Genomic DNA, 16,890 nt, shown 5'->3' on the forward strand with positions numbered 1-16,890 from the left:
TATAAGCATGGGCCACCACACCAGGCCTGCAAATTTATGACTGTATGATTGAGTCACATAAAGACAGCATGCAGTTCTAATTTTTTTTTAATTTGTGTTACAAAGAATGACTTAATGGCCTAAATTTGTCTTCTGATTTGAGGTTGAGGATTTGATTGCACAGATCCGAGAAGTTTTCATTCAGACTCTAGATGACCTCACGTGGATGGACGCTGAGACGAAGAAGAGAGCCGAGGAAAAGGTAAAGAGCATGCAGGGCTCACTGTTAGAGGGAAAAATCGTGCGGGAAGATGGACGTTAAAAATACTTAGGAAAAAATACAATCAGAGGTTACACGAAACATCATAAGCTCCTCCAGTTTTCATGGACATAGTTTTTTTTTAATAATATGATTTTCATTTTTTATCTCAGCACCCACATTGCGTGTTCACTTAAAACTTTGAAAGTACAATCATTTTCTATTCATTTAAGGAAGAGTTTGGAAAACAAGAGGAAAAACTTATATGAACCAATAAAGAATTAAAAGCTACTCCATATCAGTGGTTCATATTTTTTCCTCCTTTTATAGAAGTATATCTAAAAGATCTCTATAAATGACTAAAAATGTTTCTTCAATATGTAATGCAGAATTCTGGTTAAACTTTTAAATCATGTCCTATTTATTAATAGCTTTTTAAATGACCTTGGGAGAAAAAAATACTAAATTTCTGTATAAGCAAATGTAACATGGTACATTATTTGTGTCTTATAAGATCTATAATGAAAGGGATAGTGAAGATGCCATTTTATAACTATTTGTATATACTTTTAATGTGTAGCTTTTACTGGGACTTTTAATAGCTTACATAAGAATAAGTGTGAGATTTCTAACAAAATTGCAGGTTAAGATTTACTATGAGCCTTTGTCTTTATAAATTATGCGTAACAACAACCAGGAGGTCCATGTCCTGTGATAACGGTGGGCATGGTTTGTGAGCAATAATTCACATGCAACCTACTTCCCTGTAGTTAGGGTGGCAGAAAAAACAGACTATTCTTGGGATTGATATAGGAGTCCCTAATAAACTTTATTTTAATAATATAATCAGCCTCTGGTCTAGTTTTCTTTAAGAATTAAATCAAATTTAGAAAGGCTCTCATTTTTCAGCTCTCAAAGAGCCCTGCGGGGGAAGGGACTATCATGTAGACCCCCAGTACAGCTCTCTCCATCGCTCTGGCCAGCTCCTCGGGTGTTCAGGCTGGATTTGCTCCTTTCACGTTGTGGCTCCATAATATGGTTCTTCTTGTTGTCGATAACTGAATTACTCTAGACCAACATTTCCAGAGTGGTGTTACAACGTGCTGCACCTGCAGGTTGTTCTGCAAGAGTCCCATGGTCGGAAGAGCTTGGTAATCACTGCTTGCAGGAAGGCTTCTGTTATCCCCCCCAATCTAGGTTCCCAGAGTGTGATTTCCATGGCAGCATACACCACACTTGGAAGTTAACATGTTAATATTCATTTCATTGCTTATTGCTTTTCATGGTAGGCTCTATGGGGAAAGAAAATTCTCCTAGAATTACATCCTCAGCCCTTTACCAAGTGCCCAGCTCTTGATAGACACTTGCACATATGTTGAATGAATAAATCAACAAATTAATTCTTCCTCCTAGACACTTCTGGACACTTACAATGACCTCAGTGTCTAACCTTTGAATCTAATCTTTTTATTTTTTAATTATAAGAAGTATTCTCATAAAGAAACTTGCTTAATATTTTTGCTACAGTATTTACCCAGAGTATTTGACAATAAATCCTTTTTATGTAGTACCATTTATGTTCTGTAGAATTCGTGTCCATTAGAACATTATGCAGAGAAATGCCTCACAGGAAATAAAGTGTTGTGGAGAAGAGGCTGATTTGTAAGGAGTTAATGGTCTGGAAACCTACAAGAAAATGGGCTTGCCCTAAATGACTTCAGTGACACATATGCTACCTGATCCACTGGGGAAATCCTGGGCTACGTAAAAGATTTGTGATAAAACTTCATTCATTTAATGACAAACCAAGAAACTCAAAGGATACCGGCTGAATTCCCCATGAAATATTCAAATTCATTAAATTATTTAAGAGCAATATGATATGATAAACTCAAGAGTCAAAAATCTTTGGGAAAATTAAGAGAGAATAAAAAATAAAAGAAATAGCAAGTAGCTAAACAAGTGATGATAAGGAAATTATAAAAAGAAGTAAAACAAACCATTTTAATAGAAATAGTAGATTATTAGGAATAATGGTAAGAAATAGTAAATATGTGCTGGGATAACAAGAAAAGCACCGTTTTTCACTTGTTTAATTAATGTCATTCATTTACCTTGAGAAGATAGGTACACTGGCTTTAGAAAACAAAGGAGATCATAAAAACTCCAGGAACCAATATTTAGGAAGAATATTAGCACTGAAGCTGTAAGGCCCTATCTGTTTTCTCAGCCAAATCAATGAAGTGGAAAGGATAATTATAACCCGCTGGAACAGAAGCTGTAAATCTTACCCAGTCTGTAAAGTGGAAGAAAAAAAGGCTTTCAGAGCAAAAGTTTATCAAAGTGCAATATATGTGGAAGGATGACTTCTGCCAGTTTTCATTTTTTTCTTCTTTGAGAAAGGTGCAGCCTTTTAGAATAGGGCGGTAGAAGCTCAATTTCAGACCTCTTTTTTGTTTATTTCTGAACTCCAGGAAGAAAGGAGCTGTGGCCGAGATCTCTGCTTCAGAGTTGTCAGATCATCTTTCTGTGAATAGTACAGATCAAGTTATTCAAGGGCAGATTTTAATGTTTGTATCTGAAAGTTACATAATCATCTTCACACTCAATATTATAATTTTCATAGGCCTTAGCAATTAAAGAAAGGATCGGCTATCCTGATGACATTATTTCAAATGATAACAAACTGAATAACGAGTACCTTGAGGTAAGTCTCTATAAAGACTCTGGGCTAATGATACTGGGAGCCGGTGGCAATCTCATTTTTAGCTATGGGGTGCTAGAAATAATTGAAGCAGCCTAAAACCATAGGTCTTATTATATAAAGCCTTTGACACTGATGCTAGAACTATGTTTTAATGTTTTGTTTCATTAGCTCAAACTGTATTTTTTTTTTATTTTGGTTTCATATATTCCATTTAAGTACAGTAAGGCAAATCTGCCTTAAAAAGCACCAAAGGGTAGACATCACGGGATGGGCAAAGGTTCAGCTTTCTTTGCACTCTTGCATTATTCCCCCAACTGGGTAAACGAGTACATGCTTCCTCTATTTAAAAAATAAATAAACTAATATTTGAGAACCAGAAACTACTTCTTCTCCTTTGGTAATATAAGAATTAAAAGAGAAGAGAGTCGATTGAACTTAATACAGTACTGGATTCCATCCTAACCTTGTGGTCACTCTTAACTGTTTGATAACCTGGCGATGAACAGGTGATCAATCCTTGCCCAGTTTCAGAGATGGCGTGATTCCTCACCCACTGATTATTAGCTTGACATGGTGGTTTCCAAACCATCCTGCCCTCTCGTCTCTTTCCATTTGCAGAAAAACTTGCCTTTCTTTTTTATTTATTTATTTATTTTGGTTTGGCTTTTGAAATGTTGTTTTTTGTTTGTTTGTTTTTCAATACATGCCTTTCTTTTTTAAATGAGCAGACTTCTGGTTGCAATCCCCAGGGGCCCTTCTGACAGGAGTGTAGGGGTTAAAACAATAAACTCAAAGTCAAGTTCCCTGGGTTCAAATTGCAGTTCTACGGATCGAAACTTTGGCAAGTGATTGAACTGTATCTCAGTTTCCTCAGCTTTAAAGTGGGACTAGCAGCCCTTTGTTCATAGGATTGTTACAAAGACTACATGAGCATAATCCATATTTAAAGTACTTAGAACAGTACATGGCACATGGTAGGTAATAAATAAAAATGTGCTGTTATCCTTATGTGTTATATGAGGATCAGTATCACCCCAGAGAGGTTTGTCGGACACCTGGTTTCATTTGATTGATTATGAAAGAGTAGACTGAAGTTGTGAGGTGGTTAGAGCAGCACTGGCCTGTAATGTAGAACTAGGCTAATTGGACCGAAATCCTTTTTTGGTAAGTTTCTTAATGTTCCCAATTAACTTTATTAAATCATAGAATTTAAGAAAATATCCATCATGCTTTTTAGAAAAAATATTGGAAGATACTGGTTTTAATATTTCTCCCAAATCTTTTATATAATATAGTTGAACTACAAAGAAGACGAATACTTTGAGAACATAATTCAAAATTTGAAATTCGGCCAAAGTAAACAACTAAAGAAACTCCGGGAGAAGGTGGACAAGGATGAGTACGTATCTCCCAGGGTCTAACGCGTTCGTTCAGGACAGGGCTTTTGCCTTCCTTCTCTGTTGTGATTAAGAAAAAGAGCCTGACTTAGAAAAAAATGCTAAAAGGTACAAAGTTCTCTTTCCATTGAGAACCTCTTAAAGCATTTAATTATATTTATGTGAAAGAGCTAGGTCAGGGGCGGCGCCTGTGGCTCAGTCGGTAAGGCGCTGGCCCCATATACCGAGGGTGGTGGTTTCAAACCCAGCCCCGGCCAAACTGCAACCAAAAAATAGCCGGGCGTTGTGGCGGGCACCTGCAGTCCCAGCTGCTCCAGAGGCTGAGGCAAGAGAATCGCTGAAGCCCAGGAGTTGGAGGTTGCTGTGAGCTGTGTGAGGCCACGGCACTCTACCGAGGGCCATAAAGTGAGACTCTGTCTCTACAAAAAAAAAAAATAATAATAAAATAAAGAGCTAGGTCAGAAATTTTACCAAATTTAATTTTTTTCCTTGAGATATCGTCAGACTGACCTTATTTCTGTAGTTTCTTTTTATATCATTGGCAGTCCCCTCTAATTTATTTGTAAACAAGGTTCTCAAAAACACCTTAATTTAAGTTACCTAACCCCTAACTCCTTTAAACCTTCTCTGAGACCTTACTCTGCTTTCCCTGTAAGTCAGGAATCCCACACCTCCATCCTCTGCCTAGATTGGTTCATGTTTCATAACTCTGCAAATGGGAAATACCAGGAACCACTCTCATTCACAGCCTGCAAATGTTCTTGATCTCTGCTTATTAGTGACTTCAGTACTTTGTAATAACTGTTAGTTAAGTGTTTATTTTTCAGCTAAATAGATGTGTTTAATGTATTCGTCAGCATGTGTGTTGGTGCGGAACTGCTTTTGCTAACTATTTTTTTATTAAATCATAGCTGTGTACAATAATGCAATTATGAAGTACAATGTGTTGGTATTATATGTAGTTTGAAATATTTTCACCAAACTGATTAACAGCCTTCATGGCATGTTCTTATTGTGTTCAAACGCTTATACTCTACACTTAGTAAATTTCTCTCGAGGCTCATAGCCCTTATAGAACAGGGGCTGTTCCTTTTGACCGTAGCATCTCAGCCTCTAGCACATAGATGCTTCTCGGTTAAAACTGAATTAATGAGTGAATGAGTGTGTGAAACAGAAATATACTAAGTGGATTTGTGTAACTAACACAATAATGTGCTACAGAAGTGCTTTCGTCCATTCATTCATTCTTTAGTTCCTTCACTAATTTAACTAATTTTTTGGAACGCTAAATCCAGGTGTCACTAGGAGAATCAAGGTGAACTTTGGTTAGACTATGTTACAACAGCAGAAAGTAGACAAAACTTGATGTAATAAACCATACACAGGGGAGGAAATCTTGTACCGAGAGAAGTACAAAGTGCAATGGGGTTGTTTGATGATAAGGCTGTTCTGTTCTCAGTAAAACAAGTGCAGGTTGGACTAAATTACTAATGGAAATGCAGATAAATTGTAACCCTTACTTGGTGTTTTGAACTCTTGCAACACTGAACTGCCCTGACAGAGAGGGACCCTTCTCCTGACTCACAGGTTGATACTGGAGCAAATGTGTTGGCTGATGCTAAAAATGGGGCTGCAAATATCATAGAAGATTTATTGTCCCTTCTAGGAAAGATGTGATTGATGTTATAATAATGTTATTGAATCCTGTCTCTAGAAACTTTTTATCTTTTTTATAAAAAGTTATCAAAAAGAATACTCTAGGTAAATTTATAATCTGAGAGGTTTCTTACAAGTCTGAATATTTTTATTTCTTTAAAAACAGTTTGTTAGCACTGTAAAAATATTTACGGACAAATCTTGTCAAATATTCTTTCTGAAAGGGCAAAATAAGCTGTGCCCATAGGACACCGGCAAATTTCTCAGAATTTTAGAAATAGTTGTTTAATAATTGCTTGTGTTTCCTTTTGAAGTTAATTTAGTGTTGGTTTCACAATCACTTTGGAATGCAGTGTATACTTTTATTCCCTTTCATCATAAGGGCTGATTTTCTTTGAGTCCTTTGCTTTTTAAGATAGAAAATCAAAACTCAAAATTGTATTCAATACTTTTCATGAATATTCGGTCAATACAGCACACTTCAGTACTTGTACTTTCTGGGATATTTCTATGAGCTTCTGATAGTCACAAGTGCAAAACGAATTCCTTTTTTTTTTATTTTTTGCAAAGTGACTTCTAAGGTCTTCTGTATCCCACAGTACCAGCTTTTCTTCCTTCTCTATCTTCTGCCTGTGTGCAGAATACAAAGGTTCAAAACACTGGCTGCAAGTTAAATCACCTGGGGACCACTTAAAAAAAAATACTGATCCCCCAGGTATCACTCCAGATTGTCATGTAGTTACTTTCTGTCCAGGACTCAGACACTGATATTCCTTTAAAATCCCACTTCCTAAGTGAGGTCCCTGAGTTGCTGTTATTTTCTTTTCCTATCGTATCCATCTTGTTCGTATTTAATTTTGTGGAATCTTTTTCAAGGTGATGCCTTTATTTGGCAGTTTAGACTTGAAATGTATGTTTGTCTTCCAGAATAATCAGAAATGTTCTTTTTTTTTTTAAATGTTCTTGACAGTAATTGCATCAAATCATTAGGACTGAGCCCTATCGGATACAAACATAATAAAAGTTCCTTTTATTTTATTAAGAGTTCTTACAGGGAAAGTTTCTGATTTATTTTGGATCTGCTTAATAGCAATAAAGTTACTACCTGATATTCATTCCTTTTTTACATAGCACCAAGTTTAAGTTTTCAGTGTGTATGTTCAGACAATCTCTTCTTTGTCACACGGTACTTTAGTCACATGGCCTCCTGTAGTTACACCTCTGAAGATTTTATTTTCAGATGCTCAAGCTCCTTGCACCCAGGGTCTTGCAGGAGAAATATATGTGCAGACCTAAAACTGGGGGAACAGAAACAAAACATAAGCAATGACTGTTATATTGCAGGGTACTTTAGAGAAATCATAACACATTCCATTTTTAAGGCAACAATTACTCTTAATAAATTGAATTAGCCAAATAGCAAACTTGTAGACATTTTCTTTACCTGCTCCCGTGCTCTCATTAAGCAAACACATGGAGCTGATACCTTTTACCGTTGTTGTGACAGCTAAATATTTGGGTCTGACTCCGTTCCATTTGCTGAGCTCCAGACACAAATGTCCAGCTGCTTATGAAACAGCTCCATGAAGATGTCTCGTTGACCCCACAAGCACAGCGTTTGCTATTTAGGCAAAATTAATGATTCCAGATCCCCATATCTGCCCATTTCTAACAACCTCCATCTTTTGGCTCCCAAGATGGAAACCAGGGACTCAAAACATCCTAGAGGGATCCCTTTCTGTCATCCTGGCATCTACTGTGACACCTAACTTCAATCTCCCTGTACAAAATAAAGTTCTTCACCTACCAGCTGCTATTCAGATATCATTCAGGATTGAGGGGAATTTTACCTCAACATCCTTATCATCACTTCCTTCAGACACTTCTCCTTGTTCACCAGAGTTATTTCTATTTGTTTCCTAATTTTTATCACCAATCATGTTACACATCTTCACTTAGTTCTCCCATACTTACTGCCCTAGAGAGTTTTGGAAGACGATAAATTGAGTCACGTCTTTTCCCGATGAAAACCCTTCAGTGTGTTCCATGGGAGTTCTTGTGAGGCATGACCTCTTTGCACAGAGGTCCCTGGCTCTCCATCACTCCCATTAGCATTCCAGAATTCCTTTAGCTTCACCTTCCCTCCGACCTGTGCCCAAAGCACAAGCCATATAAATTTTTCCAAATCACTCCTTCCCCCCGTCTTCATTTCATGCCTTGGACCACTCCGTATGACTTTGTTCATCTAACAGAAACCTGTGTAGGAGACCAGATGATTCAAGGGAAGGAGAAGTGAGAGTTAAGCTATAAATGCTCTGTAACTATAAGAAACACCTGTGATATAACAGCTCACTAACACCTCAGTGATAAGGGCACAGGGAAGGGATTTGGCTCTCCTTAACGCATCAGTGCTTGGCAGTCTCCATATCTGTGGTGCAAATAGCCACGGGATCACTTCTATAAGTAGCTGCAGGAGAGCTTAGTCTGGATTCATTCATTCTCTCACAGGCTCGCTCACTCCCTTTTGCTCCGCCTGTTTGGTACTCTTCTACTAAGACTGTTTCTCTCTCTCTCCTGCTGAGACGAATTGCCCTCCAGCACCCACGGGGAGTTGATCCCAAGCAAGATAGCGCAGTGGTCTGCATCCAGGCAGTTAGATAGGCTGGGGCCGGCAACCTGGTGTCCTAGACTCCCACAAACCTGCACGTGTTTTGAGCTTAGTGACTCCTTTTCTCACAGCAGCCCCCTGCATGTTTGCCTTCACCCTGTGCCTGCTCTGTCCCTCATACCTCTAGTCAAAACACCAGAGCATTTTACTGCAGCGAGGTGTGTTAGCCCATGCTGAAAGCAGAAACACATTTGTGTCAGCAGAGCTTGAACTCTGATGAACAGAATGTAGAGCCTTCATAAATGTTTATGAGGTGAATAAGTTAAATTCACCAATAAGTTAAAATTAACCATGCTGATAAAGCTAACTCAGCTGCTAAGATAAAAATTGTCACATCCAAGCATTTCACCATCATGATTGGTGAAGATGTTCCACGGCATCTCTAACAAATTCAAAAACTGGTGGAAATCAAAAGGTCTGCATATGATATGCCCAAGTGAATCATTTTGCTAGGAAGCCTTCCTTCTGCCTGTGTGAGCCGCTAGAACCAAGACCAAAGCTCTTGGTCATGGTTTCTGAGTGCCTAGTATGTGTTCCCAAAATTATCTCAATCATTGTGTGTTCTAAGTACTTAGTGCCAGTTTACAAAGAATTTCAAACATATCATATTATCAAAAAAAATAATGCAATTGGAAATATGTTATCTATTAGTAATATGTCTAATATATTTACTTCTAGGAACATAATTATTTCCTTAGAGTTCATAGACCAAACATAAACCTCTGAAGAAAAAAATAGACAAGAACAAATCAAAATGAATCCCTTTTGTTGGTTTTAGACACGGTGTTACTTTGCTAGAGTCTCAGGACAGAACTTTCTGGGATATAATTGTGACAGGTGGTGCTGGTGTGTGTGAATCGTGACTATTGAGCCCCGGAGGTCCTCTCCGTCAATGACAAAGACTTATTCCATTGGCGTCCCTCTCCTGCTGTTATACATCAAAATAAAAACACACAGACAGTGACAGGAACCAATTCAGTAAAGATTGATTGGGGAGCTGCTCTGTGTAAAGCACTGCGCTAAATACAGTGAGGATGGGGAGATGAGAAAGATGTTGCCCTTCACTCGGGGCCTTCAACAAGAGGCAAGTGACTGGAAACTAAGCATGATGAAAGGCAGGGTTAGCGTGGTGCTGTTACAGAGAAACAAAGCGCTAGAACTATTTTCTTAAAATCACAATTGAACCTTTACTTACTAGTACAACATTGGGAACAGTATGTCAGCGTTTAAATTAACACTGGCGTGAACAGAGGATCATATACACACAAAAACAAAAATGGGTGGCGTCTTTCTATCTCCCCTTGGTTGCTTGCAGTTTTTTCTATGAATGGTAGCAAACCCCTGAGAGAAGTGGCATCCCCGAGGCTGGCCACTCACCCGCGGTGACTCTGTGGTTCCTCTGGGAAGACCCAGGGCCACCAAAAATGGCAGTACAGTTGGCACTCAGTAAAGTGCCACAATAGTTTTGCCACTGCAGTGAATCTCTGATACTGTCTTCCAGTTCTACCCGTTACTACCTATGGCCTTTTGGAAGCCATGTGGTTTTCATATTTCCAAAATGAGCAGGCTGCCTTAGACGGTATAAACTATCTAAGGTTCGTACTAGCACTAAAATTCTATGGCCCTCTTTGTGAACTTTTGATAAGAGCCATGACATTTCCCCCCTTGGTTTCCCCACATCGAGTAACACAAGAAAAATAGAACATGTTACTGAGAAGTGAGGGAAGAGCCTCACTTTCAAAAATTCCCTTCTGCCCTTCTGATCTTTCCTTTTCACTGGTGTTTCTATAATTAACCTTCTTTCTAATGGAGTCCTGTATTGTTCAACTTGGATATCAAAAGACAAATAGGTGTGCAGGATCTAAATGGGTGAACGTGGTGGCACAGAGGAGGGAGGTTGGCAAAGTCTGTCCAAGGCAGGTGCGCAGAGTGTTATTATGATCCCAAGATGAAAATTCTCCTTTCCTTCTTTCCGTGCAGGGGAACTTGTACTGCACTGCTAGTTTCCAGGGCACGGCTCTGAGACTACTAGACACTAAGCGATTGAACACTTGCAGGAATGACACATCAACAATTTTGTTGTCTTCCATTTTAAAGTTACACAAGAGTGGGTGAAAGAGAAATTTGATTTCCAGTGCGTTGCAATCCTGTAGTTCTATCATGTCCGAAAGGCTCTAGAATCGGCCCGTGGGCCTCTGCCTTTCTTCCCGTCTATGGAAGTATGGAAGCGATGTCCGTGCACTTGCATTTCATCACCACGGAGCTGCTTCAGGATAGTAAGAGACGGAAGATGAACGCCTGGTCCCTCTCTCAGTGTATTTCAGTTGTGTGTCCACCCAGGTGGTGAGGGCAGCTTCGAGGCCTTTGCTGCCCGCCGTGGCCCTTCTTTGTTTTACTGTGAAATGCCCCCAAACAAGAATCATCTTACTGGACAAAACTGCATCTAAGAAATGAAGAAAAAAGTTTCTTATTTCTTGCTTTCCCACTCGTCCCTTTCTACCTCGCACACGCACACGAGTACACATACAGACCACGGGAGGAAGGAAAAGGAAGGGAAGAACTAGGTCCTTCACCGGCTCCGTCTCAGCTCTGACCTGGCGTGGAGGCTCAGGGAGTCTGGCCAACGCGCGTTCAGGGTGTCTCCTGGTAGCCTGTACTAACCCTGTGTTAGGGCAGAATCGCCGCTGTTTGGTTTTCTCTTCTGTGGGTGTGTTTTTCTGTTCTCTGTGCTGCTGTTGCAAGTCACATATGTCTGTGTTCCATAAAGGGAAGCTTCCACGTTTAGGAAGACTGCACCCAACTTCAAAGATACATTTTGTTATACTTTGCTTTTAATTTGAAAAAACATTTTCGCTCAGTTAATTTAGGTTGAACATTGACATAGTGAGATATTTCATGACTGACCACACATGTCAGACCCTCAGTTTTTAGCTATTATCGTTGCCTTATTTAAGATGTAATGATCTAATCACAGTACTTCAAGTTCTGGTTTTTGTCAGGGACAAAATGCCTCGTGCTTTTGAATCAGAGTAATTCGCCCAGAGTGGTCTGAGGACACATCATGAAAGATCTCCAGAAAGAAAAGGCAAACACCTAAGTACTAATCACCCTAATTCTAATTTTATTTATGTGTTCTGTGGTCATAAGTAGCTACCCATTTTCGTGATGGTGGACATTTTAATATGCAAAACTCTTCCTACTGGAAAGTTACAACATTAATCAAAATGCAACCTGAAAGCCCTCAAGATTAATATAACAGAAGAAAAGAAAAGCATTAAAGCAAAAGATATGATATTTATTTATTTTTCTTTCTTTCTTTTTTTATTTATTTTTCTTTCTTTCTTTTTTTTTTTAGACAGAGTCTCACTCTATTGCCCCAGGCTACAGAGCCATGACATCATAACTCACAGCAACCTCAAATTCCTGGCTCAAGCAATGCCTTTGTTTCAGCCTCCTGAGTAGCTGGGACCATAGACGCCCACCACGAACCCCAGCTAATTTTCTGTTTTTAGTAGAGATAGGGTCTTGCTCTTGCTCAGACTGGTCTTGAACTCCTAAGCTCAAGCCATCCACGTGCCTTTGGCCCCCCGGAGTGCTAGGCTTACAGGTGTGAGCCACCGCTCCCTGGCTGATGTGACATTATTTTTACAAAAGCATTAAACACAGATGGGTAATATCCTGTACACTTCATTCATCTCTGTCCTACTTTTGAGACTCCTGGTGTCTGAAACACCAGTTTTGTGTATCTAGTTCCTGTCCTCTATAATGACAATTTAAAAATAATTTGAATTGGCACTTTTTCTATTTCATTATTCAAATTTTTGACTAGTCCAAAGCAAAACAATTTGCAAGTATTATTTGTAATTACTCGTAAAGTCTATGCAGAATTTATTGTCAGCAAATCAGAAGTTCATAACTGAGAAACTGAAACTAATGAGACCTGGAAACATGTTTAACTTTCATAGCAATTAAAATTTTAGTAACTATAAGCTGTTTAGATATACATGTAAAATTTACTGCCCTCTTTGCAATAAAAAATTTGAGCAAACATCAAAAACACCTGTTTCGAATTATACAAGGAACAATATTTTCCCTCAAGAGTGGCGTGAGTACATTTTTCATTTTGACCCTTATGCCAGGCAAGTTGGAACTATATTTGAACCTAAGTTTACTGGGTGAATATACGTATATAGTTGTAATCTTTCCCCTATCATGATATTTGTTTATATAAATATTTTCTCTTATAACATTTCCTAGTCACACAAATGAAAACTACTTGTTCTATCGAGTTTCTGATTTCTCAAACGTGGTCTAATATCCCTGGGTTTACAAATACATGTTTTCCTTGTGAGTCATCACAAATTATGTGGGAAGCAAGTGGAGTTTAAGTAAAATACATAAAATTATATTCTTGCAATCATCAACCTCCAAGAAGTACTAAAATATTGATGACTGGAACTGTGATGAAATTAAGTCGGACTGCTGTCCCAGTCCCTCCATCCTGTTTATAGTGTTTTTCTCCATTTAAAGCGATGGCAGTAACAAACTAAGAAAAAACATGTTGATCAACCATTCTTCCCCATTTCCAAACTTACTTTCTTCCGAAAGAAAAATTCACAGAAATGTGAACTGGATTTTTTAAAATGTCCTCAATCCTTTCTATGCAAAGTCTTAATTGTATTATTGGAGAAGACAACATTTATACTTGCTCTGAATTTATCAGAAAATGGTTATATAATGTGGCCCTCAGCCAGTTGTTTTAAGAGATCACAACAGGACTCACCTCTAACATCCCTCAATAGTTGCTGATATTGTAACTAAAAGGCTGGTTCTAGACCCTGCTACACCAGGTAAGCCAGGCTTCCCTGCTTCCAGAGTGAAGCAGGGTCTAGAAACAGTTCTGATTTACCTCGTGGTACTAATTACTATAAGCTCAGTCTGTGAGTAGGATAATAACTGTCATGCTTTGCTCTGAAAGTAGAATAATAACAATGAAGCCATTAGATAATATATAATTAAGTGTATGCATGTGTACCGACTTTTAAGAGGTTATCTGAAGTCGAGCAGTGTCCATTTTTCAGTGAGTGTATAATGATATTTGTAAGTCTTTTGAGATAAGAATACTATTCCTGTTGCACAGAAGTTGGTAACACATGATTATTGATAGGCTGTCTTCATCACTTCTGATCAGAAAGACATGAGAACATCGGCTCCTGTCCTTCAGCCCTCTAACTCTCGTCCAGGTCTTATATTATAATTGCTTATCCGTCTTTCTCACCTCTTCAACTAGAGTCTCCTGAAGTCAGGGACTAGATTTTATAAAATTTCTAGATCCTATACAGAGTGGTATACACAGACCAACCAACAGCTCTACTGAAGAGCTACCCAAGTTTCATTTTAGAGTTGTACAAAAATATACCTTTGCTGAATTAGGAATGTTGGATTTTTTCAAAGGATAATTTTTATTATTTTATGTACAGAAAACTCTGAAGTGTATGTTTAGTCCAGTTTTGTGTCAAGTTCTTTGGCCTTCACCATTTCCAGCTTGGCAGTGTGAGGCCACTAATTTTGGACCCAGGACGTCGTGTCCCTGGAGACAATAGATCTCACCATGTCTGTTGTGGTAATTGGTCCTGATAGCTCCCCCCAGCCTAGCCAGAGCTCCTGTGTCTTCTGAGGTACCTGGCATGAAGGTGACAGTGGTGTAGGTCTTCCTGCGGACCAGATGCCCCAGCCTGGCCTTCCCCTTGATGATGCAGGAAGGGCCCCCCATTTTCTGGCACAGGGCAGGCAGGACGACAGTCAGCTCAGTAGGTTCCACCCAGGGACAGTCAGCACCAGCTGAGCCTTCTTGTTCTCCACCAAGGTGGTGACAGTGTTAGCCCCTGCTTGCAAGACAGGTGGCCTTTTCGTGGGGACAGCCCCTTTGGCAGAAACTTTCTTCTCAGGCCAGGCCAACAGTCACTGCTTCTTCTCTTGCTCTCTCTCTCTCTCTGTCTGTACTTGTGGGACAGCTTCAGCAGCTGAGTAGCTGTTTGGTGTCCTGGTGAACTGGTTAATCGCAGGAGGCACTTTCAGCTGCTGGAAGAGGATAGCTTTGTGCTACTGCAACCAGATATAGCAGGACCATTTGACAAAGCAGAAGAGGTCCCTTTTGGGGTGGATGTCCTGTCCAATGCCAAAGTTCTTCTGCCTTTTCTCAAATGGGATTCACCACCTGCTTGGCCTCCTGTTTCTTTATAATGGCAGGGACCGCAGCTTCCTTCCTTGGCCATCTTTCTTCTCCTCATCTTGAGCTGCTGGAGCAGCACAGAATGTTGGATATAAAAAAAAAAAAATAGATTTAAAAGACAATAATCAGAGGCACATTACTGCGATTTAAGTACCTGAGATAGCTTAATTCCCTAAAAGGCTCATGTTTTAAATATACTTGAATCTAAAGTTTTAAAGACCTGTACTTCAGTATTCTGTCAACTGATACAGAATTGTTGTCATAGTTACCTAGTATCAGGGACATAAAACTAAATACATTTCAATCTAATCTTAACTCATTGCAATTTCTGAAAAGATACATTTTAATGGGGTTTGCACTGTCAAGGTGCTTTCATAAAAATGCATGCAAATAAAATAACAATTGCAGACCTGAATATACTATATGCTGGTGTTTTCAAGAAATAGAAACACTTTCAAATGAGTTCTCACCTAGTGAGCTAATTTTAATTCCTTGATCATATTTCAAAGGGAAAGTTAAGAGTCATCTAGGAATAGTAATAATGCTTTTATTGTAGTGAGCAGATTGAATCAGGTAATGCATTTGTAATGAGTTCTTATGTTTTTCATAGGTGGATCAGCGGAGCAGCTGTAGTCAATGCATTTTATTCTTCAGGAAGAAATCAGATAGGTAAGGTGTATTTCTGAATCATTCTTTAACATTTCTCTGTTGTTCTTAACCAATAGTGCATTGTATGACCAATTTGACAATACTTTCAGACAAGCGCTACTGAGGATGAGTTGTTAATTTATTGAATATTCTTTTTGAAAGTAAGTACCTTCATGCACCTTATAATTAAAAGTACTTCTTTTAATTATAATAGGGAAATTTAATATTTTGTTGTTATTGTTTACTTGGGTTTTTTAATTTCAAAATATTAAGGCAGTACAAATGTTTTCCATTACATGGATCGCTTTTACAATGCTTGAGTCAGGGCTATAAATGTGCCCATTGCCCGTTAGGTAGGGTTTTTTTCACCCATCCCCTTCTCCCCTCTCCAGTGCTTGATTTCCAGTGAGTTTTAAATGGCAATAATCTGAGGCACATTACTCCAGTTTCACTACCTGAGATAGCCCAGTTCCCTAAAAGGCTCATCTAGGTCTGATTTAATGGCAAGTACACATGGTGCTTGTTTTTCCATTCTTTTGATACTTCACTTAGGATAATGGTTTCCAGATCCATCCAAATGGTTGCAGAAGGCATTAATCCATTATTTTTTATGGCTGAGTAGTATCCCACGGTGCACATATAGCACATTTTGTTAATCCACTCATGGATTGATGGGTACTTGGGTTGGTTCCACCCCTGCATAATTGTGAATTGTGCTGCAATAAACATGTGAGTGCAGGAGTCATTTTGGTAAAATGACTTCTTTTCCTTTGGGAAAATACCCAGGAGTGGGATTGCTGGATGAAATGATAGGTCTACTTTTAGTTCTTTGAGGAGTTTCCATACCGTTTTCCATAGAGATTGTACTAGTTTACAGTACCATCAACAGTGTACAAGTTTTCCTTTCTCTCTGCATCCACTCTGGAATCTATTGGTTTTGGAGCTTATTAATAAAGCCATTCTAATGGGGATAAAGAGATATCTTATTGTGGTTTTAATTTCTATTGCTCTAATAAATAGTGATAGTAAGCATTTTTTCATACATTTATTTACCATTTGTCTATATTTTTTAGAAAAACTTCTGTTTGTGTACTTTGCCCACATTTTAATGGGATTGCTTGTTTTTTTCTTGCTGATTTGCTTGAGTTCTTTGTAGATTCTGGTTATTGGCCCCCTATCAGATGTATACCTTGCAAATATTTTCTCCCTTTCTGTAGATTGTCTGTTTGTTCTGCTGATTATTTCTTTGCCCCTGTGTAGAAGCTTTTTTAATTGAACCAAGCCCCATTTATTGATGTTTATTTTTGTTGTTGCTGTCATTGCCATTGGGATCTTTGCCTAGAT

At 38.7% G+C, this 16,890-nt stretch overlaps 1 protein-coding gene and 1 pseudogene across 6 annotated transcripts in view; one reads left to right on the top strand and one right to left on the bottom strand.

Annotated features, from left to right (window-relative positions):
* The window catches only part of MME (membrane metalloendopeptidase), a 100,491-nt gene that overhangs the window by 52,810 nt on the left and 30,791 nt on the right, over nt 1-16,890 (top strand). For all 6 annotated transcript variants that reach the window (XM_053599749.1, XM_053599750.1, XM_053599753.1 and 3 more), the window contains 4 exons: nt 143-241; nt 2,865-2,945; nt 4,241-4,344; nt 15,509-15,567. In XM_053599749.1, the coding sequence (XP_053455724.1) occupies nt 143-241; nt 2,865-2,945; nt 4,241-4,344; nt 15,509-15,567 (343 nt within the window). The remainder of the gene's footprint in view (nt 1-142; nt 242-2,864; nt 2,946-4,240; nt 4,345-15,508; nt 15,568-16,890) is intronic.
* On the bottom strand, nt 14,166-14,934 carry LOC128592364 (60S ribosomal protein L7a-like; annotated as a pseudogene).

The sequence above is a fragment of the Nycticebus coucang genome, chromosome 8 (genome assembly GCF_027406575.1).
Source record: "Nycticebus coucang isolate mNycCou1 chromosome 8, mNycCou1.pri, whole genome shotgun sequence".
NCBI lineage: Eukaryota > Metazoa > Chordata > Mammalia > Primates > Lorisidae > Nycticebus > Nycticebus coucang.